At 39.4% G+C, this 24356-nt stretch overlaps 1 protein-coding gene across 4 annotated transcripts; it reads right to left on the bottom strand.

Annotated features, from left to right (window-relative positions):
* Positions 1 to 1809: 1809 nt before the first annotated feature.
* Positions 1810 to 24356, bottom strand: ARPP19 (cAMP regulated phosphoprotein 19). 4 transcript variants are annotated; one of them, XM_023227128.2, is made up of 4 exons: positions 24238 to 24356; positions 23948 to 24002; positions 11709 to 11831; positions 1810 to 6707 (listed from the first exon to the last, which is right to left on the bottom strand). In XM_023227128.2, exons 2-4 carry the CDS (start codon positions 23990 to 23992, stop codon positions 6537 to 6539), a joined length of 339 nt encoding a protein of 112 aa, XP_023082896.1. In that variant the 5' UTR covers positions 23993 to 24002; positions 24238 to 24356; the 3' UTR covers positions 1810 to 6536. The 4 variants fall into 4 exon arrangements, with proteins under 4 accessions (XP_023082896.1, XP_023082895.1, XP_023082894.1 ...); XM_023227127.2 differs by having other exon boundaries at positions 24234 to 24329; XM_023227126.2 differs by having other exon boundaries at positions 23948 to 24280.

The following is a 24356-nucleotide window of genomic DNA, read 5'->3' as shown; positions in this document are numbered from 1 at the left end:
GGAATCAACCCAAATGTCCATCAGTGACAGACTGGATTAAGAAAATGTGGCACATATACACCATGGAATACTAAGCAGCCATAAAAAAGGATGAGTTTGCGTCCTTTGTAGGGACATGGATGCAGCTGGAAACCATCATTCTTAGCAAACTATCACAAGAACAGAAAACCAAACACCGCATGTTCTCACTCATAGGTGGGAACTGAACAATGAGATCACTTGGACTCGGGAACGGGAACACCACACAATGGGGCCTATCATGGGGAGGGGGGAGGGGGGAGGGATTGCATTGGGGAGTTATACATGATATAAATGATGAATTGATGGGTGCTGACGAGTTGATGGGTGCAGCACACCAACATGGCACAAGTATACATATGTAACAAACCTGCACATTATGTACATGTACCCTAGAACTTAAAGTATAATAAAAAAATAAAAAATAAAAAAAATAAAAAATAAAAAGAAAGTTGTAATCCATTTACAATATTATTGATATGTGAGGGCTTATTTCTGTGATTTTATTATTTCTGGTTGTTTTGTATAACATGAGCTGGTGTTGGCAGCTGATGGAAGGGGCTGGGTTGGGCCAGTCCCCAGGCCCACAGGTGGCGTATTAGGTGGGTGCCCACTGTGGTGGTAGCAGCAGGTTCAACAGGACTGACATCAGGCCCCCAGGAGTCCTCAGATGTCAACAATGGTGGACTCAGCTGGGCAGTCCCCAGGTCCCTGGATGGCATGCTTGGACACAGGATGTGGAGCCAGGCTGAGTAGACCTGTTCTCAAGCCTCCTAGTGGTGTGTGCAGGTACTGACTGTGGCAGGCAGGGGAAGGGTGATCCTCAGGCTTATAGCAGGATGCTTGTGGTAGTGGCGGCGGGGCAGTGGCCACACTGCAGCTCTGATACTGTAGAGGGCAAGGTTGTTTTCAGTTGCAGCAGCCACACCCAGGAGACTGAGCCTACGCTTCACTCGTGCATTGGCCCTGGTTGCAGCAGCCTGCATCAGGCCACCGCAGGCAGTGGAGTTTGTCCTCGGGGCACACGAAAATGCATGCCAGCTCTACTACTGGGGCAGCAAGGTCTTTGCCAATGGCTGGGCACTTCAGCCCTGTAGGGAGCAGCCAGCTGTGGTGGTGGCTATTGGGCGGTGAACATCAATGAGGTTCTAGAGATTTGGAGATGCAAGGCTGTAGGGCCTCTCGGCAGGATGCACTTTGGTGGGGGCTAAGCACTCAATATGGTTCCTTGCTGTAGATGCTTAGGGCTTTGGTTGGGGGGATAGTGTAAGCTGTCTCTTTGGAGCAGTATTTTTTGTGGTCTCCAGGCAGCTCCCTATGTTAGTCTTGGGGTCTGCGAGGGTCTAGAGGCTTTCCTGTGGCTAGGATGCAGGAGTCTGTGGTGAGAATGTGGACTTCTGGGAGTCACTCATTTAACCTTTCCAGGCCCCCAGAAGATCCTGGCCAAGTCGGCTGCCTTGCTTCCCTCTCCTCCCTTAAGTGTTTCCTGTCCTTTCTCTGTTTAATTCCTGAGTTCTCTCTTGAATGATCTGGCTGAGGTGTTACCTCCTCACTATTGTGGCTCTCTGTGGAGGAGCTGAGTACCAGATGTCTCTAGTCAGCCAAGTTGAAGCCCCTCCTCTGTAATGTTTTACAAATAACATGAAAAAGACTCACAATCTGCAAACATTTAATCCTACCTTAAGTACAAAGCCTTTACAAATGAAAAAAAAAAAAAATCAAAGATTACAAGTCAATTTCTTTCTGCATATAGTAATAGTTGAAATGTAGAGAGATCAACTTCAGAAAAAATACACGGAAAAACATACCACTTTAATAAGACAACACTGCAAATTAAATCAATAGAAATTAGGTAGATCCATTTATTTTTTTAAATACAAGTATCATTTTGGAAAGGGTATTTGACAAATTCAGCATTAACTGCCAACTCTATAGACATGTTTAACAAAAAATAAAACAAAAAACAAAACAAGGCATTTACTCTTGGCCCTTTCACTACAGGCGAAGTGTCCTACTGCATCACAAGTGCTAGTGATGCAGTAATAGATCCAAGGGCATAATATTAAATGTTTTTTTCCGACTGCGATTTAGTTGAAAAATAACATAATACAAACATATATTAATGACTATCAAGATCACCAGTGATCTGCAGAATACCTAGAGGCCTACCTACTTAGAAGGTTGAAACTTAGTAAAACTGTATTCAAGTCAGTGTTTTTATTCTTAGATTAACAATGACAGAATGAGATATCTTTGATTTCAACTTTGTAAGGTGTGGTGGGGAATTGAGAGGAGATATTGGGGAAGACTGGCAGTGTGTGCTGAGTTTGACTTGGGAATGTGGCTCAAATTAGTCAATATTGATTAGGATATTGTTTTAGAAAATTTTAAATGTGTCCTAAATTGTGGCATATTGAAAACGATATTAAGGAACAATGATTCATTAGCCCTAAACACAATTTAATGAGTGCCATCGATGGGCTTAAGAAATAAGCAGGGATGGGGGATGGTGAGGCAAAATGAGGTGAAAGAAAATGGAAAGTGGAAAATATGCTTGAACATTGGAGAATGTGAAAAGGCCACCAAAGAAACTGCTTTAGTTATCACTCAGAAGTGCTCTTCCCATTGGCTACCTGCTCCTGATCACCCAAACACCAATTTTAGAGCACAGAAGCAGTAATCCCCTTTATCTGCAAATTCACTTTCTGTAGTTACCCGAGGCAACCTTGGTCCAAAAATATTACGTGGAAAATTCCAGAAATAAACAATTCATGTATTAAATCACAAGCTGGCTGGGCACTGTGGCACATGCCTATAATCCCAGCACTTTGGGAGGCCGAGGCGGGTGGATCACCTGAGGTCAGGAGTTCGAGATCAGCCTGGCCAACATGGTGAAACCCCATCTCTGCTAAAGATACAAAAATTAACTGGGCATGGTGGCAGGCACCTGTAATCCCAGCTACTTGGGAGACTGAGGCAGGAGAATTGCCTGAACCCAGGAGGTGGAGGTTGCAGTGAGCCGAGATTGCACCATTGCACTCCAGCCTAGGCAACAGAGCGAGACTCCATCTCAAAAAAAGAAGAAAATAAATCACAAGTCGTCCCGAGTGATGAAATCTCATTATCTCTTGCTCTGTCCTGCCTGGGATGTGAATCATCCCTTTGTCCTGCTTATCCACACTGTATACTACCTGCCCCTTAGTCGCATAGTAGCCGCCTTGGTTGTCAGATTGAAAAAACACAGTTGATAAAGGGTTCAGTACTATCTGAGGTTTCAGGCATCCACTAGGGGTCTTGGAATGTATCTCTTGCAGATAAGGGGATACTACTGTATTACATTTCAGCTTCCATAAACTTTAGTAATTTGGATTAAGAACACAAAGCTGATTTAGTAAAAAGTATCCATAAATATTCAGAGGTATAGTTTTGTTTCATCAAGTAAAAAGAGCAACTAATTCCAACTGTTGAAGTAGTAACAAGTAAAGGCTTCACCAGGCTTTCCTTGATGAATAGTTAAGACATATTTTTAGGTCATCAGCACAAGATTATTGAATAACTTGTATGCTACAAACATGCTGCTTCCACTCATCAAAACCACCCAATAATCCGTACTATTCCAACTTGCTGAGAACCATGTCAGATGTTGCGTTCAAGAATGAAATGTTCCTCAAAACTGTTCTATCAAATGTAGTAGCTATTGAACATAAAACAAGTAATTTATTTCAGACTTGAGTTTTCATGAAGTATTTATCATCAACTTCAGTTTATTCCAACATTAATTTATGATAGGACAGTTATTAAGATTAGCCATTTCTCAGACTGTAACTTTGAAATAATAAGAAATGGACAATTAAGCTCACTAGTCAAAATCTTGATTCAAGTGGTGACACAATAGCGTACAAATGTCTTCAATAAACTGAGCTTTGAGGCAGAACAAAAAAACAGAAAAATCTAAAACCTCTCTATCCCAAGCACCAATAATGGAGGCTAAGCAATTATATCTACAAATCTGTAACGACAGGTCTCTCCTAATGAAAAATCCTGAGATTTAAGCACTGTGACTTACAGAAGGCAGGTTGGCTTAATGAGGAAATTTACTTTTAATAAAAAGACAATCAGCAATATTTGATTTTGGGCACTTAGCATTTCACAGATCCTCAATACGTTTTGAGGTAGGTCAAATATTAATAGTGTATTTTACAAACAAAACTCAAGCAGTTGTTTTGTTACTTGTCCCAAACCACAGGAGCAGTTCTATCATGGTCAGGAATGACATGGTCTCTCTGATCTTTCAGATTAGTCTTTCATGTGTGAATTTAATGGTAATTACTTGCAAATATTCATGGAAAAACCAAAAGACTAGATATAGAAATTCTACTCTGGGATATTTTAAACTTCTTAAATTGATCCTATGATGAGTATATACTTGCTCTCGTTACAAATATATATATAACTGATCTTTACAATTACAAATGAGCACAGGAGTGACTGTGTTGCTTTTCTGCCTTTTGGGGTTAGTTAGTACATCAGGAAGATAATCAGCAAGCTTTCCTCAGAGCACTAGGCAGCCTTTAACTGAAGGTGCTATGTTCGAGGCACCACTGAGTATGACTTGGGATCACAGGACAGCAGGTATACTGATGGAACCAGGATTCAGAAAAGATGCCTGGATCCAAAAAAGGGAGGCTCTCTGCAAGTCGAAGATGAAGAGAAAAACAGTAACATCTCAAGCTACTGATCCTGAGTATCATGCTACAGCATCACAACTACTTGTGATAGGAGCTCCTACAAGAGCAGTAAATTTGTCCCAATAAAGTCTGTTAAGTTCTGACTAACTAGATAAGCCGCAAGTAGAACTAAATTGGTATTTTACTAAAGTGACATCTACAGAAGCAAATATCTACACATTTTTAATAGGAGTTTTACCTGTCATGTACATTACTCTCATTGTCAAAAGCCTAATTCAATTAGCTTGTCGTAATCCCTAAAATAATTTACCAAAATTCAGCTCATTTTGACATAGGTTCTTGAGCCAGTATTCCGAACTGTTTCATTATAAAGTTCCTTTTATTTAAACAATTGTAGAATATTAGTAATAATAAAGGATCAAGAATAGTTAACTTGAGCCTAGGAGTAAGGTTGCAGTGAGCTATGATTGCAGTACTGCACTAGAGCTCAGGTGATACAGCAAGACCCTATCTTAAAAAAAGAGAGAGAGAGGTTATCAACTGAGAAATTAGAAGGAAAATGCCATTATTGTGTTATATAAAAGAGTAAGGATATAGACACCTATGCTTCCATATACAACAAACAGCTCAATACCATTTGAGTCAAAGAACAAAGGGGGAAAAAAAACAGGTGGCAGGGGGCATGGAATGCAGAGTATTGAAGCCTTTTACTCTAGTGTCTCCAAAATTGAGTGTGGAAGTAAAAAGTTTCTACAGTTAAAAAGTTCATATAAATTACATGAATTGCAACTTTCATGAAAATCAAAATGAAAGGTTCTGCATAGGACAAAAGATATGCCTAAGCAACATATCGTATTTGCACAAGGCCACTGAATGTCATGGATATTAGGAACAAATGAAAAGCTTAAGTCTATGGCAGATTGAACTAAGATTTCAGTTTGGTATTCTATAAGCCCGAGATTGTAAACTACTCATTATACAAAAGCTATAATGATTTACAGAGTTTTGTGTAGGAACTCTTGTGCTTCTGGTTGGCACATTATCTACTTTTTAAGTATGTGAAATTAATACAGACATTTGTGAGAGGTTGTGCAAAACTACTGTATTTACAAAAATGGCACAAAAGTGAATTCAACAGTCAATGCACATGCATACTTCATTCACATCTTCAACAACAAAAGGTATTCTGACTCTACAGAACTGAATTATTAGCTTCAATGGCAGCTGTTAAGCACTAGAGTCACATAAGTTACACCAGAATGGGCAAATATTGCCCAAGTAAAATTCTACTGTTAAAGCTGAAACAGGTTTAAGGCCATTCAAGTTCAAGCACAGAGATACAAATCTTTCAGAGCCCCATCTAGTTGTGTTTGAAATATGTGACCTTTCTTCTAACTTGTGGTCTTAAACTTCTGTTTTACAAAATCCAAAAGGTAAATACAGAAGAAATCAATACAATAGAGATTATATTAAATAAGAGTAACATACAAAGCTATAATTAAGATGAAGTAATGAAAGCCAAAACATTAAAATTTTAAAACTTGCTTGTTACTTGTTAGAACCAATACTACACTAGGAGTTAGGTAATATATACAATTTTTTTCAAGTAGTTTACTTATGTTGCTCTAACATGTCCTCTTCACCAGTGCACTGTTAAACTAATCAAAAACTCTACACATGTATATTCTACAATAGCAGCACACACTACTGCTACCTGCAAAGCTGTCAGTCTCAAATGACTTAGTGAATGAAAGGAAATAAAAAGTAGATAAGTAACATATTAAGGAGAAATAATGGGAATTAGCAGATTCATGCAGTTCAGCCTTTTAATCAGCCAGCCAGCTTGCTAGCAACAAGGGATGGTTTCCGTTGAGGAAGGTCCTGCGGAGTGGGAATGTGGTCACCAGTGACCTCCGTCTTATCTGGAGCTGCAGCAGGAAGTTGCTTGTTCTTCATTTTTGCTTTAGCCATGTTGTAATCCCCAGAATCAAAATATTTTTGCTGTAAGTAAAAAACAAACAAACAAACAAAGAACAATTCAGATTAGAGCTTAGCAATTACTGATTTAAGATGTCGATGCAATCCCATACTGTCAGTATAAGGTTGGTCTAAAAAAATTTAAACAGGAATATGAATTAGATGAAACAGTCTCTGTATTGAGTTCCAGCATAAGTCAACAGCTGAGAAGCCCCCCTTCAGACCAGGCACAGCGGCTCATTCTTGAAATCCCAACACTTTGGGAGGCCAAGGCAGGCGAACCACTTGAGGTCAGGAGTTCCAGGCCAGCCTGGCCAATATGGAAAAACCCCGTTTCTACTTAAAAAACCCACAAAAATTAGCTGGGTGTGGTGGCGCACACCTGTAATTCCAGCTACTCCAGAGGGAGGCATGAGAGTCACATGAACCTGGGAGGTGGAGGCTGCAGTGAGCCGAGATCACCCCACTGTACTCCATCCAGCCTTGGCAACAGTTAAACCGTTCAAAAAAAAAAAAAAAAAAAAAAAACCCCTCCCCCTTCAGGCTTTCTTAAACCATTCTGGTTCTAATAAAGAATCATCAAGACTAATATAATATTAAGCTATTTGGGAAGTCCCAGACTCAGTGAAATAAAAACCTTTCATTTATTAATGGAACAACCAGGTTGAAACACTTGCTTAAATTATTTTATAAATAAAACACATAATTTGGCTGGGCACGGTGGCTCAGCCTGTAATCCCAGCACTTTGGGAGGCCAAGGCGGGTGGATCACTTGAGGTCAGAGGTCAGGAGTTTGAAACCAGCCTGGCCAACATGGTGAAACCTCGTCTCTACTAAAAATACAAAAATTAGTCGGTTGTGGTGGCGTGTGCCAGTAATCCCAGCTACTCCAGAGGCTGAGACATGAGAATCGCTTGAACCCGCCAGGGTGGGGAGGTTGCAGAGAGCTGAGATTGTGCCACTGCACTCTAGCCTGGGCAACAGAGCAAGACTGTCTCAAAAACAAACCCATCCCCCCATAATTACAGTTATTAAAACTATTACTTATAGTTTCTGGTATTCTGTCATTTAGAGCAAGTGTTTCTGCAAGAATTTAAATCATATTTATTTGAACTAGAGCAGTTCACCAAAAATTAAGGTAAAAATATAAATATTAGAGTAATGAAAGAAATAAACTCACTAGAAATTACTACTTAAAATGCACATCTCTACTCCACACCTCCTCCATTTTTCACATAGAGACACGAAGTGTGACTACTGCTTTTTTTAGCTGCCCTTTACCACTAACATGCAAATTGTGATGAGAGCTAAATATCAATCTTAATACAACGAATCTACTTGACTTCTAGAGTGAAAACATAAATTTGCCTGGGTTCTAACTTACATCTATCATGCTGAGCCCACCTTTACTGAGTGCCTGCTATAGGTGAGGCACTATGTGAGAGCTAGAGTCAGATACAAAGATGGGACAACAGTCAAGTAAATCAACGATTACAATACTGCCGTAAGTACAAATGGTGCTATATGGTGCTCAAAGAAGGGGACTCTAATCTCAGTCTTGGGTTGGCCAAGGAAATAATCCAGATATGAAACAAGGGCTTGGACAAAGGGTGAAGGGGAAAAAAACATAATATTTATGGAATCTTATGCTAGTATCTTCAGGGATATTTCACGTGATAAAACAAAATAGCTGGGAACTCACAGCTTAGTATAAGACTGTTGAGTGGCCTCAGGAAAGTCTCATTGGCTGCTTTCCTCCACCATTCTTTGATAAGCCAGACCTAGCCTATGGCCCAAAGGCCTAAGGATAGAAACTGCTTTAATGTATTACTGTATATGTACCATACAGAACAGTAACAAGGAACCCTGGACCAGGCCTATCTAAAGCTTTCTGCAGCTTCACTTCCGTATGTTTTAAAACAAGCAGACAGAAAAACCTCAGAATTTTGAGGCACTGTATTATATTAAAAAGTTACTTCTGAATTTTGTTGCCTCTAGAGGAGAACAAAGAAGCCTGCCAAATTTCTTATTTCGTCAAGAGCACATACTGAGAAATTTAACACACATGTAAATTTTAGGCAGATTTCCCCCCAATGTAATAAACCCAGTTTCTAAAGTGAGTAATTTTATAGTAAGCAAAAGTTCATCACAAGGGGATCTCCTTTAATTATAGATTAGGCTACTCTGTTTGGGGGAAAGGAATTAAATTTAGTATGACTAGAGATAAAACTAAAATCAATGCTTGACAATTAGAATTGCCCTAAAAAGGAAAAGTTTACTGCAAAAGGCAGCAAATAATCAGAGATTCAGCAAATATAATAATACAACAAAGATGTCAGAGAAAGAAGTTAATGCTTTAAGATAGAGAAGTGAACTAAATTAATGTTTCTCAAACTGGGATCCACAGATAACAATGATGATGATATCAGCTGTCTTTAACAATCTCTAAATTTCATGAGTTTGTAATGAAAACATTTAAAAATTAATTATGATCTAGATGACAATCTTATAAAAGCCTTCTCTCACCCAAATTTACAGGCCATACTTACATCGGCATTTACAACTACACTGACACTAAGTCATCACCTAAACTGATAATGTTCAACTTTAAAGCCATGTTTCTTACAACTGGATTCTCTCTTTTCTTGGGACTTCACAACCCCTACAAATATTAAAAAACAAAACAAAAAACAAAAAGAAATAAAAAATGTAAAAATGGGCTACACAGCTTCTTGGTATCTCTCCTAGCTCTGATCATCTATGTAGTCATGCATACATGGTCATATTGTTAAAAGCCTAATAGTAACATTAACCTCATAACAACATTAATGAGTACAACACAGGAAGAGACCTATTATAATCATCACATCTAATCAAACCTTCTCAAATTAAGAAGCTACTTAAAGATGCTAAGATAATTTGTCAAGTTTGCTAACTAGTGACAGAGGAAAATTAAAACCCAGAACCTGTGATCCAGAGTTTAAAAAAAATCAAAACTTCATATAAAAGAACTTATTCACTGATATTCTGTTATAACATTAAGGAGCTCACTTCTCAATTTCTATCTACTTATTTCTTGATTCAGTGGCATTTTCTTCCTTCTCAACTATTTATATCTACAACACCAACTCCAAGATGCAATGTGTATGAAATCTGACTTAAAGGTACTTAAAAAGTAATAAATAATTGAAGCTAGAGAAAAATTAAAATGACAACTGCCCAAATATTGGAAGAAGGCCTATCAGTCAACGTTATGCTGAAGATGAGCAAAGAAAACACTTCCTAAACAGTAATAATCAAGTCAAAATAATTTAATAGCCAAAGATTAAATAATTTATCTCATAACTAAAAACACAGTTGTCATTCTACTTTTTCTATTTATCCCGTACATTATGATCTTTATGTTCTAAAATAACCACATAATACTCTATTTTACTGACTTCAACTTATTTAATCATTTCTCTGCTGTTGAATAGTGGGGTGCTGTTACTAATTATAGTTATAAGCTATAAGGAGGATCTTCCAATTTGGAAGACTTTTTCCTTGTACTGAATTATACCCTTAGATTTAATAAGACATTATTGATTTGAAGAACATTTTTATAAACCTTAATCCATACCCCATTCTGAAACGAGTAATAATTTTTAATGTTTAAACACAACAAAAAGCGTATTAGTTTCATTCAACTTCAACCTTAGCAACAGGTATTATTTTAAACATGTTTGTAATTTAGTTATATAAATACTATGATGTAATTTGCATTTCATTGATTTCTATAATGTATAAACATTTTTCTGTTTATTATATTTCCTGTTAAAATCCTTTATCCAGGAGCACCTTAAGTGTTTTTCTTGTATACTTAAAAGTTCTCTTTTGTATATTTAAAAGTTTTTGTATGTATTTTAGATATTAACTATCATTTTTGTAATAACTTCCCTACTTGATTATATATTTCATGGTACAGGAGTTTTACATCTTTATAAATTTGGTGTAATTATTTCTTGTCATCCTGCTATTTTAAAGCTGTGAATGTTATTCTTTTATGTAAGATTAAAAATACCATTCTATTTTTTGCCACTTTAAAACAATCCATATGTAACTAGAGCTAATACACACACACACGTTTTTTAAGCAAGCAGCCGATACCAGTATATAAATGTATTTAAGGAGAAACATGATTTAGCATCTCATTCAACAATTCTCTTCTGTAAGTAATATTTCATCCTTCCCTGTATAGTAAATAATTTGAATATGCTTAAGCTGAAGATGGAACTAATTTTTTATGGCAAAGGAAGGGGTCACAGGACAATACTTTTAGGGAACAAACAGGTCAGCATTATCTCAATCTCATTATTGAGAAAAAATGGTATCTACCTCACAAAACATGGCAAGAATTTGAAAATAATATCTTCAGTAATTTGAACTATGAAAACGAAAATGTTTAAATTGTATTACAGTAAATCTGACTGTGAAACATATTACATAAAGGAGACAGCTATGCTTTTATAAGTGATCATTTCATCCAAATAAGTATTTTAAGCTTTTGAATGTTGTGTGGGAATCATCTGCAAAAAAGATGTAAGTTTCAAAATATGGGCAGAAGGATAAACACCAGCTTCTGGATAGTGGTTGCTTTTGGAGAGATAAGGGAAAGGGCTCATATTTACATATAGGGCGGGTTTCAACTATATCTACAACATTTTCTTTCTTAAGAAAGATAAAACTGAAACCAACATGGCAAAATATAAACATTAAATCTGGGAAGGGGTACATGGGTTCTGTTATATCTGCACTATTTCTACATGCTTTAAATAGTTTATTATTAAAAATGCTAAAGGGTGGTACATTCTCATAATGCTTATTTAGAAACTGCAAAATATTGGAAAAACCCATTACAGATACATATACACACATGTACATACCTGATAAAGTACAACGCTATATGCACAGATAGTCATTTCACAATCTGTCAGCATACTGAGTTCGTAGGGCTTAAGTATTTGGAAATTACCCATGAGAACTTACCCCTTTCTGCAAACGTTTCCTTAAGAAATCTGAACCTCCAGGCTTTTGTCCCAGATGAGGATATCTTGCTTTTAATTTTGCTTCTTCTGCTTTCTCTGGACTAGTCACTTTATCTTCCATTTCCTAAAATAATTTCAAATAAATTACTTCTCTATTACAACTCAGTTATTTAAAAGAATTCACCTTTAAAAATCTGGATTCTGAATTCTAGTTGTTAAATGCCAAGTACCACAGCTTCTGACTAAGAAATCAAACCCAGAAGCCTTTAAAACATCTCTATCTTGTTTTTCAAAAGATCCATGTGATAGCTCTATTATAGCTGTGATGCATGTGTAACACCCCACACACTGGATAAAAATATCAAGATAGCTCAGCTCTGAAGTCTTGCTTGCCATTACTTTTCCAGTCATGTATAATACATTTATAGTTAGTCACCTTCTATGGAACTCTTCAGTTCTTTGCCTATATTTAGAGAATCATCCTAATACTGTTAAAATATACAGGATTTTTTTCTATTTATGTAAAATTATGTATGATTTGAAGTTACTGAGATTCTTTACTAAAAATTAACAGCAGCCTACTCATCAGTACATTTTTCTTGAATAAATACAGATGATCCTGATATTTGTTTCTTTTTATAATAAATTTTTAATATTTTTATTATTTTAAATAATACAGATGGGGTCTTGCTATATTGCCTAGGCTGGTCTTGAACTCCTGGGCTCAAACAATCCTGCCTCGACCTCCCAAAGTCATAGGATTACAGGCATGACCCACCATGCCTGGCCCATCCTGATATTTTTAAAGAAGAAAAACATCAGTTTTTGTCAATCCTCACATCTATGTATATCACTGCCTAACTCTCCCCCATGTTTAAAATGACAAACTCTGTTCATGTCAAACATCCTATTCTTTAATATATCAAAAACCTGTTTCCTGTCAGAACTATCAATTCTTCAGTCTATTCACTTTGAACAACAGTTTTGATTTATTCTGCTTTCTTTCAAAGTGCTATATTTTATAGGGAAGGAGTGTTTATTGCTTCATGGCAAGTACTGCAGAAGAAAGAATCAAGAAAAACAGGCTGGGCACGGTGGCTCACTCCTGTAATCCCAACACTTGGGGAGCCGTGGGCAGATTGCCTGCGGCCAGAATGCCTGCGGCCAGTAGTTCAAGACCAGCCTGCAATATGGACAAAACCCAATCTTTGTAAAAAAGTTTAAAAATTAGCCGGGCCATTGGTATGTGTCTGTGGTCCCAGCTACTCAAAAGGCTGAGGCAAAATGACTGCTTAAGCCTGGGAGGTTGAGGCTGCAGTGAGGCATGATCACACCACTGCACTCTAGCCTGGGTGACAGTGAGACACTGTCTCAAAACAAAACAGGAAAGGTAAAAAAAAAAAAAAAAAAAAAAAAAGAAAAGGAAAGGAAAGGAAAGGAGGAAAGGAGGGAGGGAGAGAAAGAGAGAGAGAGAGAGAGAAAGAAAAAGCTGTCCTGAGATAGACAAACCGGGCAGCTGGCAAGGCACATTTTCTAAGTAATGGACTCATTTCTGCACATTAAATCAGCAAATCACACACATCTGCCTATCTTGAGCCTTCTAGGTTACTTAGGAATAGTCAAAGCAAACCATTTATCTATCTAAGAATTGGAAAAAAATACTTTATAAAATTTTGGCATATATTATTATATTAATACATTAAAAAAAATAAGAGATGAAGATCCTGTTTCCCTTCCCTTTGTACCCACAGTGGGGAAACATTACAGGTCAGGCTATATTGTCCAGGCTGGTTTTGAACTCCTGGCCTCAAAGCTATCCTCTCACCGCAGCCTCCTAATGTACTGGGATTATAGGCATGCACCACCACGTCCAGCTTTCATACACGTTTTATAATCAGCGTCATTCATTTTATATATTATCAGTATTTCATCCTGAACTGCTTCTTCATTTGTTGTTAGATCTTCTCTTTTTCAGTCTTGGAGAATTTTGAGAAAAAAGCTGCTGCTCTCAAATACTGTTTTCTGTGGAGCATCTTTTTATGCTGCAGATTCATCCGTTTATGTTATCTCTTTACAGTGGCCACATCATTCACTCACTTGACATGCACGACATTCAATTATGTGCACTCAGCCAGAAATAGAGAATTTAAATAGTAGTGGTGAGTCTACCAGTCATTCCATTCAAGAAGGGTATGCCCTAGAGAGGTAAAGTGTGAGGTATGTGATGCAAACCTGCCATTCCCACATTAGTCTCTCGTTGGGTATCTTGCAGAGCATAAGTACATCATCATTGTAGTGTTTAAAATCTCAGCCCGTACAACACAAGCCTATTACCTCAGCTAGCACTCAACCTAAGAATCACCCTAGCCATCTAGCCATCTGTTCAAACACTGTACATAAAAGTGACTACCTGCTCAACTGAGAATTGATGGGGCAGTCTCCAATATGATTATGCCTTCTCTAGAGTTTTGTCAAGGGTGATTTTAGTTGTGATTTTTTTTCCCTTACTAACATTAGAAGCTAACCCCATGTAAGATATGACCACACCATATTCATCACAAAAGCCAGAGAAATATACATAAATATAACATTACCAAGTTTAATGTAGGAAGGCAGGCTGAGTCACTGCACAGCTTCACTGTGGCTCAGCCCTCACTGCAGATACCTACTGCAGCCCAAGGGTGTTCTCAGTGCTGCAGTTTAGAAGTGGATGTGGGAGGAGAGGCCTACTCTTGGGTTTCCCTGCACGCTGGCTTCAAATAATATTGGTTGAAAAGGACCCCAAGCTAATTGTCACCTTTTAGTCCCTGCACCTTCAAATTAAGGGTGTTACTGGAGTCCTACATTTCCAATAAAAATTCAGCTTTATTTAGCCTAGGAAATGAGACCTCTCCACTTCTTCCTTTGATTTGAAATAGTTCTCCAAGTCTAACAGTTCCCTGAATTCCTAAAATATTTTCAAAGGAAAATTGTATGTAGGTAGCAACTTACTCTAGTTTCCAGTGTTTCTGCAGGTTTCCTCCATTTGATATATAAAGGAAAATACCTTGTACACAATCCTGGCATTTCCTTATTTTCTTTTTCTTTCTTTTTTTTTTTTTTTGCCATGTTGGCCAGGCTGATCTTGAACTCCTGACCCCAAGTGATCTGTCCGCCTTGGCCTCCCAAAGTGCCGGATCACAGGCGCAAGCCACTGGGTCCAGCTGCATTCCCTTGTTTTCTTAATAAAGAATACATTGATGTATCATATTGAGCATGCTCAATTAAATTAAAAAATGTTTTGGGCAAAACAGCATCTATGAGCTGCAAATACCATTTATATTTAGAATGAATTTATAATATGTCTTCTTGAACATTCTTGCCAAATACATAGCACAATTGAAAGCCCCTGCTAGCTGCAACTTCCTAACTGGATTCACAATTTCAGTTGGATTTAACACCAAAAGGGGAAAAGATGACCTAGTCTAGATTTTTTGATGTGGTAAACACCATTAAGACATCCACAATACTTTTCATGAATCCTACAGAAACATTCTACAGAGGTAGGTAGTTCAAGGACCTTAATGATAAGTTAGTTCAAGTGCTTGGACATGCATTAATATTCTGACAGTTACTGAGTTTCTATTAGGTTCTGTCAATGGCATCTATGCCAGATTAAAAGGCATGAGAGAAAGAATCCATTCTGCTCCTGGTGATGCGACCACCAATAGCAGACAGCAGTCGCCCCTGTGAGCTCCTACAGAGGGACGTATCACAGATAAACAGGGGCTCTAGTAGCAGACGATCATCTGGTCCATGGGAGCAGACGATCATGGACTCTGAACAGTACTCATCCTTGCAGGGTCAAAGGCTTTCTGTAATCCTTACCTCTGGAAACATCATCTTCCTCTCTTTTGTTCCTCTATTCCTTCTAATAATGTGTAACCTTATTCCCTAAAAATCATATTCCTTCCTTTTTCAAACATGCAAAGTGGTTTCTGCTCCTGTCTCCCAACAGGACACTGATAAAAGCAGGTAGAATAAGCGATTTATCCATACAGTCATGTTCAAAAATGCAAAATAGAATATAATTTGACGGGACTCCCTGTTTCTGGACCTCAAGGGAATTCCTAAACATTTACTTAAGCTAGAATGAAAACAAAGGGGAGATAAGCAAATAGTTATTTATTTGCTTATTTTTTCCAAAAAGAATCACAGAAAGATTAAATCATAAACTAGTCAAACTTTGGGTTACACAGGTTAGGATGTAAGGGATAAAAGGACAGAAATGACTATTACTAAAGAAAGAAATTGGTATATATATATACATATACTGATAACAAGTCAATATTGTAATTTTAATGTCTTTATCATGTAGAGGTAAAAAAGGAAAAAAAAATACTTTATAACAGTACCATATTTTTAGTTTAAGTGTTCTATGGTCCTGTATAATTTAGAATAGGGCTTATAATCTTAATTTTTACATCTTGCTTAGTTAAGAATGCATGAAAAACTTGAACGAGAACCAACTAAATAGCAGAAATAAAAAGGAGTGTTGGGGAGAGAAAGAAAGAAAGAAAAATTAAAAAAATTTTAAATACCAAAAAGAAGCCAAAGGTAAGGAGAAACAAATCCCAATATGTGAATAACCACGATAAATATACTGAAGCAATAAACTATCCATTTAAATCCAGTAGCTGAATTAAAGAAAAAAAAAATCTAATCACTTGTGGAGCACACATTTAAAAAAATCTAAACAAGGACATAGGTTGAAAGTAAAAAAGACTGAGGGGTAGGTGATGGTGGTGACAAAACAGAGCTAGCGCAGTACACCTCCTTTTTTTTTTTTTTTTTTTTTAAGATTCACAGTCTTCCTATGTTGCCCAGGCTGGTCTAGAACCCCTGGCCTCAGGCAATCCTCCTGCTGCCTTGGCCTCCCAAAGTGCTGGGACTGCAGGCGTGAGCCACTGTGCTGGACTGTGCCACTAATAAAATGGCCTGAAAATATATAAAGCAAAAATTGACGGAACTATAGGGAGCAACTGACACTATGGAATTCAACACACCCTCCTTACTTATTGATAGCTATAAAAGATAAAGTAATTAAGATACTTGGTTTTACTTTTACACCTAACAATTAGGGAATGCATATTCGTCCACAAGCACAAATGGAAAAACTGACTTATACTAGGCCATAAAGCAAATCTTAACTATTTTCTTCCAGGCCACCATCTATGACTGCAATTCATTAAAGTCAGTAACAATAAAAAAATTATAAATCTCTAATATTTAGAAATTAAAAACATACTTCTAAATAACTCCCGGTTAAAAAAGAAAGCATGAGTATTTTAAAAAATAGGAGTTCCAGACCTACCTGGCAACACAGTAAGACCCTGGCCTTTACAAAAAAATTTTTTTAATTAGGTAGGTGTTGTAGTAGATGCTTATATGCCTCTAGTCCTGGCTGCTTGGGAGGCTGAGGTGGGAGGGTCACTTAAACCTACCCTGGGAGACAGGCCGGGCGCGGTGGCTCAAGCCTGTAATCCCAGCACTGTGGGAGGCCGAGACGGGTGGATCACGAGGTCAGGAGATCCAGACCATCCTGGCTAACACGGTGAAACCCCGTCTCTACTAAAAAAATACAAAAAAACTAGCCGGGCGATGTGGCGGGCGCCTGTAGTCCCAGTTACTCAGGAGGCTGAGGCAGGAGAATGGTGTAAACCCGGGAGGCGGAGCTTACAGTGAGCTGAGATCCGGCCACTGCACTCCAGCCCGGGCTACAGAGCGAGACTCCGTCTCAACAGAAAAAAAAAAAAAAAAAAAAAAACCTACCCTGGGAGACAGAGCGAGATCCTGTTTCTTTAAAAACAAACAAACAAAACCCTACACATACCAAAACTTGTGGGATATAGCAAGTATCCCTCAAGGGCTTATATCAGAAAAGAAAGCTAAATCTCAATGAGCTACGCATCCAATTTAAGAAGTCAGACAAAGAAAGGAGCCCAAAGAAAATGGAGAAATAAAAAGCAGAAATTAATGAAAAAGATAAAATAGAAAGGGCCAATAAAGGGGGTGGGGATGACAAGCTTAAGAAGTTTTTTTTTTGAGACAGAGTCTCACTCTGTTGCCCAGGCTGGAGTGCGGTGGCATGATCTTGGCTCACTACAACCTCCACTCCTCCCTGTGCCGAATTCAAGCGATTCTCCTGCCTCAGCCTCCTGAGTAGCTGGGATTACAGGTACCCACCACTGCGCCTGGCTAATTTTTGTATTTTTAGTACAGATGGGGTTTCAACCATCTCGCCCAGGCTGGTCTTGAACTCCTGACCTCGTGATCCACCTGCCTCCGCCTCCCATAAAGTGCTGGGATTACAGGTGTGAGCCACTGTGAAGAAGTAATTTTTATAATTCAAATCTGGTTTTGAAGTTTTATTCTCCAAGAAGCCTTTGTGTTACACAGCAATTTTACTACATTTTAAAAATAGATGCTGTAATGTAAGTGGATTTACTTAGGTAAGTAGCTTCTAAATTGATAATGGGGTCCAGAGAAGGCAGAATTCTGAACTTCTGGCTATTGGCTACAAGTTGGGAAAGGAACCCCAGGATATGGTAACACAGATATATGTTTACACACAGATACATGTATACGATGTATCCAAAACAAAAACTAAAACCTTAAGAACAGTATTTTTAATAATAGTTATTGTCTTGGCATGTGCATTTTTGTGAAATGTACAACTGAAATACATCAGAAATTCTTTCTGTGAATAGGTGGGGTATAAGTTACAAATACATACATGTAAAAAGGACATTCAAATAACTAAGGATTATTTTGTAGTACATTATACACTGAGCATAATTATGTCTCAATGACTGATACTACTTTTCAGCCTTTGGCAGAGGAGAGTTATACACCAACACCAGCAATAAAAATCTGATCACTCTAAGCAAATTCTCCTCTATCTGCTCAGCAGTATGTTCACCAATGCACTGATTGATGAATAACTGAAAGGATTAATGAAAGCCAACAAATGCTTTGGGATATTGCCAGGAAGGTACCAATACCGTATCAAGCTCTATGGAAAATTACTGTTGTCATTCTATTAAGTCCTTTCTTGCCCAGTGTCTAGCATTTAATGAATGTTCAATAAAAGTTCATTCATCTGAATGAAAAAATACAATGTACTTGTTTCCATAAAGCTATAAAGCTAAGAAACTTTCTCCACACTTGAGGATTTCACCATCAGCTCATCTTTAATATTTTATGTTATAGTAAAACACAGCTTCAGGATTAGAAGTTGTTAGGTATTAAAGTCTTGCACAAACAAAAGCAGCAATCCTAACAAACTGCTGTATAGCAAACTGCTAAGACAGCTAAGAGAAACACTTAAAAACTTTTCTGACGTTTACCTCCAGATTGTTAGGAATCGATGGTTGCAAAGACCAAGGGTGCATGTTGTGTTCACTCTGAATAGAAACAGAAAACATGGATGTGGCGGTGGCTCACACCTGCAAGCCCCAGCTACTCGGAGGCTGAGGTATAAGGCTAGGTGAGCCCAGAAGTTCAAGGCTGCAATATGCTATCATTGTGCCACTGCACCCCAGCCTGGGCGACAGAGCAAGACCCTGTCTCAAACATAACAAAAATATTCTTGAGCCTTTAGGTAACCAAAAATAGTGTCAAAAGAGCCCCTGAAAATACCAATATGAACTCCTATTTTTAAAATACTGGAAGCATCGGAAAACAATTTATATCTCTTTATGGTTGATATATTAAAATAATTTAGATAAAGGTTCTTTTCCTCTTCTACCACTCATAAAGGCACCAAACTGTATCTTTAACCTGACAATGTCATTGACAGCTTTACTGTAGGTATCCTTTCCACGACATGTTAGTTTGGTGACTCTTACAACCTCTAGAAAACCTGCTATTGAGGTCTTAAAAAAAAAAAAAATTAAGGCCACAATACAAACGAAAAAATATATACACATATCCCTGTAGTTTCGTTCAAGAGATCTTAAGTGGGTCTAAGCTAAGGTTTTCATCTTACCATGGTCTATTCTTCTCTGTGGTACTAGCATTGTCATTTGTTTTGAAATAGTACATCGGCAAAGGTTTTAACAGAAAAGTTCTGAGAAAAATCCATTCAACCATTTTGTAAATAACTGTCAAGCACAATGTTGAGTGCTGTGAGAGAGCAGATATACAAACCAGGGTCCCTATGCATAAGCTGCTCACAGTGCAATTAAAATTACCATCTCTCTCTTTTTTTTAGACAGGGTCTCCCTTGGTCACCCAGTGGTGCCATCAAAGCTCACTGTGGTTTTGACCTCCTGGAGGTCAAGTGATCCTCCCGTCAGCCTCTGGAGTAGGTGGCACTACAGGTGTAGATTTATTATTATATTTTAGAGATGGGGTTTTTCTATGTTGCCCAGGCTGGTCTCAAACTCCTGGCCTCAAGCGATCTTCCCACCTTGGCCTCCCAAAGTGCTGGGATTATAGGCATGAGCCACCTTGCAGGGCCAGAATTATCTGTTTTAAGTTCCCACTTGCCTCTTCTCCCCTCCAGGACTAGTACACATGCCTTAGCTTACTGTTGATACATTCATGAGCTCTGTGCTCAAAACTTCTAAATGTTTTGTTTTCACTTCAGTGGTTATCTTAAAGACAAATATAAGCATATTCTGCGGCATCTGAATCACTACGTTGCATCTAAGTAGTGCTATGTGAGTTCTGCATCTGAGCTTTCTTGCACAAAGACTCAGCAGGTTACTCCAACTGTTCAAGAAAATGAGAAAAGAATGGAGCTGAACTTAAAATGTGATTGTATCTATGACTCTGGAAACTCAGTGACCTCATAGCTTACTCTTAAAGGGTGAACTGAGCCACCACATGGCCTAGGGGAGTGTTTACTTGACAAACTCAAAAACTCCCTTAACTTTTAACAACTGCTGTCATATTCCAAATACATTGGAAACTTAGTTTCAGCAAAATACCAAGCACACAATCAAAAATTTAGACTGGCTTTGCTTGTATTTAATCTATTTTGAATTTTATTTTATTTTTTTGAGACAGAGTCTCACTCTGTTGCCCAGGCTGGAATGCAGTGGCACAATCTCTGCTCACTGCAACCTCCACCTCCCAGGTTCAAGCCATTCTCCTGCCTCAGCCTCCTGAGTAGCTGGAATTACAGGTGTGCGCCACCACACCCGGATAATTTTTGTATTTTTTAGTAGAGATGAGGGTTTCACCATATTGGCCAGGCTGTTCCTGAACTCCTGACCTCGTGATCCGCCAGCCTCAGCCTCCCAAAGTGCTGGGATTACAAGTGTGAGTCACCGTGCCCGGCCAAATTTTATTTTATTTATTTATTTTTTGACACAGAATCTTGTTCCGTTGCACAGGCTGGAGTACAGTGGTATGATCTCAACTCACTGCAACCTCTGCCTCCTGGGTTCAAGCAATTCTTGGGCCTCAGTCTTCCGAGTAGCTGGGATTACAGGTGTGGGCCACAGCACAGGCCTTTTAAATTTTTAAAAAATATTTTTAAAGCAGTTCACTATAGCCTCAAACTCCTGGTCTCAAGTGATCCTCCCACCTCAGCCTCCCCAGTAGCTGGGACTACAGGCCTACAGGCATGCCACCACATCTGGCTAATTTTTATTTTTATGTTTTATTTAATTAAATTAATTAATTATTATTATTATTTTTTGAGACAGAGTCTCGCTCTGTCGCCCAGGCTGGAATGCAGTGGCACGATCTTGGCTCACTGCAAACTCCACTACCCGGGTTCGTGCCATTCTCCTGCCTCAGCCTCCTGAGTAGCTGGGATTATAGGCACCCGCCACCACGACCAGCTAATTTTTGTACTTTAAATAGAGACGGGGTTTCACCGTGTTGGCCAGGATGGTCTCAATCTCCTGACCTCGTGATCCGCCCGTCTCGGCCTCCCAAAGTGTTGGGATTACAGGCGTGAGCCACCGTGCCAGTCCTATTTTTATTTTTTGTAGAGACAGAATCTTACTATGTTGACCAGGCTGGTCTCAAACTCCTGGCATCAAGCAATCCTCCTGCCTCAGCCTCCGAAAGTGCCAGAATTACAGGCAAGAGCCACCATGCCTGGCTGTTTTAGTTTTAGAATGGTACACAAGAGATAAGAGTTTATACTTATTTTTTATGTTTGTACATATTTAATTGTATCCTAATACAAGATAGGAATCTATCTGGTTTTCTTCTCTTACCAAGGGAGCACACACCACTCAAGATAGAGAAAGTGACTTAGCTTTTACTCCATGCAAGGCCCAGCTATCTACCTTAATTCCTTAGAGGCAATAGGCAACCTACCAGTAAACTATAAAGGTATTTTTAGCTGAATACTTTGGCTTTAAGTGGAAGGTCAATTGGGTACACAGACAATAACTCAATTTTTTAGGTCATCGAACTGATCTTCCAAATAGAAGAAACAGGTGATTTGGCCCACAGGAACACAGAAGTGACTGTGCACATTTTCTTCATGGTTAGGGACACTATCCATGCCACAGGCACTTAGCATTTACAGTCAATCCTGAATTTAAGAAGGAACATTACATTCCTAACATATTTTGGTTGATTTTAATGACAGCAGCTAAAACCAAAGCACCTTAAATGTTTAATGTAGACAATCAATAAGAGAAAATGTTCAAGATACCCTTAGTATTGTTAAAAGATACATTAGGCTTTTCCAAGTAAAAGTATTTACACTCTAGAAATCAACACCGCATACTTTGGCAACACACTAACAGAACTTACCAAAGAAAATTACACAGCACACTACGGTGCACCAGAAGTTAATGCTAAGTTTGATGTCATTGTTTAAGACAAAACACCACAGATAGGGACTTATTTTTTAGGGTTCCTAAATTTCAAGCAATAATGAACACAACAAGTATTTTTACAATAGGCAGGTGATACTTAATACTCCTTTTAAGATTGCAATCTTCAATATTTGTATTTTTTGCCCCTCCCCAAATTCATTGTTTTGGTAATGTGTTAAAATATCTATTTTCACTGGATATTCTCAAATAATGTGGTAACTTAGACTTTTACCTATGCTATACGTTGTTTTCTCGCTTTTCAATTACTTTAACATCCTAACAGAAGCACCCAACTCAAGAGAAGTTAACACGGTTTTAAGAACATATGGAATGGCCTTAGAACACTAATCCAATTCCCAACTTAATTAGGACATAAGCGCAACATTAAGCAGAAACCCGCACGAAGGTCAAGCAGTAGACCAAAATCGTATTTAACGACAACACAACCTGATTTATAAGAAAAATTGTTTTGATAAACAATTTAGGAAACAGGATACCTTGGCCCTTTCTCACTTCTTGGCCAGTCACACCTTCCTAGGAGAGCAGGGCGGTGGAAATAATTATAATGGGAGAGACAAACACTAGCCTAAATAGAAAGTCTTGAGAGTCATAATTTGAACCACACTAACACTCCTGGCCTAGTCCCCTACATCAGGAAGACACAAGTGCGTTTTAAAAATATTCCTATGTTTCCAATAAAACCCTGATTAATTTCGTGAGTAAAATTTTAAAATTCCATCCTTTCGATTTTTAGTCGAGTACTTTTCCAGCACAGACTGCGCTGAACACTACAGGTGACTCACCTCCCCTAGGCCTGAACACTACAGGTGACTCAGCTCCTCTAGGCCTCACCCCGCCGTGGGAGGCAAGCACCAGGATTCCGCCTTTACAGGTGAAGGCACTGAAGGCCGGACTGTACCCACTGACCATGGTTACAACGGTTGGCCCTGAAATGCCAAGCCCGGCCCACATCGCGGCCCGCACACGAGGCACTGCCTTTGGCGTGAACCGCACGCTTACAATACAAGTAGTTGGAGAGTTCTTCAGAGAAAAAAATCAAACTTCCTAAGCAAATTGACGCTCACAGAAAAACTTTAGGCTCTACGCCCAGACTGCGTCCTGGGCGCTCGCGTAAATGTAAGTGACTGAGGAACACCGCGACCCACGGAGGTGTTAGAAAAGGCACGATTCGGAGTAAACGCGGGGCACATTGGAACTCCCAGTTTGTCGGCGCACCAGCCAGTGACTGCGGGAAGCCAAAGGTGGGGCGCAGGAGCCTCGGCCTCATGCGCCTGGGCCCCGCACGCAGGGCGCGCCCCTCCGCCCGGCGGGAGCAGGGCGCCTGCCAGACCCAGCCCGGGCCAGGGGCCAGGGGCCAGGGCCCAGGGCCCACGCCCCGCGCACTCACCTTCTGCTCCTCCGCGGAGGCTGCCTCGGGGACTTCCGCAGACATAGTGCTCCCTCTGCAGACGAGACGCCAGGAAAAGATGCGATTAGCGGGTGGCCGAGGCCACCCGGCAGGCTGCCGCCTCAGGCCCGCCCGCCGCCCGGCCCAGCTCTCCCAGCACCCGCCGGGCCGCCTCCGCCCGCAAAAATGGCCGCCGCCTTATGACGAGACGGAGCCGCGAAGCGCTCCGCTGGCCAAGGTCCTCGCACGCCGGAGCCAGCCTGCCGCTCCCGCACCGCGCCCCTACCTACTTGACCCCGCTTCTCCCGCTCGCAGTCGTCCAAACACTTCCTTTTTTCTTTCAAAGGTCGCCGCTCCCGCCTCACCTCACATCCGTCTGTGGCTGCCTATTGCTTCCTGGGAATTGTAG

The sequence above is a fragment of the Piliocolobus tephrosceles genome, chromosome 6, assembly GCF_002776525.5.
Source record: "Piliocolobus tephrosceles isolate RC106 chromosome 6, ASM277652v3, whole genome shotgun sequence".
Classification (NCBI taxonomy): Eukaryota; Metazoa; Chordata; class Mammalia; order Primates; family Cercopithecidae; genus Piliocolobus; species Piliocolobus tephrosceles.
Note: the sequence above shows the minus strand (reverse complement) of the source record. Positions and strands in the feature narration are given on the sequence as shown.

What these genes read in the sequence shown, in the direction of transcription:
- ARPP19 (XM_023227128.2), bottom strand. Translation starts at nt 23,992, where the DNA reads ATGTCTGCGGAAGTCCCCGAGGCAGCCTCCGCGGAGGAGCAGAAG. An exon ending in CCTCCGCGGAGGAGCAGAAG is followed by an intron (nt 11,832 to 23,947) that starts GTGAGTGCGCGG and finishes AAATTATTTTAG; the next exon opens with GAAATGGAAGATAAAGTGAC. An exon ending in GGAAACGTTTGCAGAAAGGG is followed by an intron (nt 6,708 to 11,708) that starts GTAAGTTCTCAT and finishes TTTTACTTACAG; the next exon opens with CAAAAATATTTTGATTCTGG.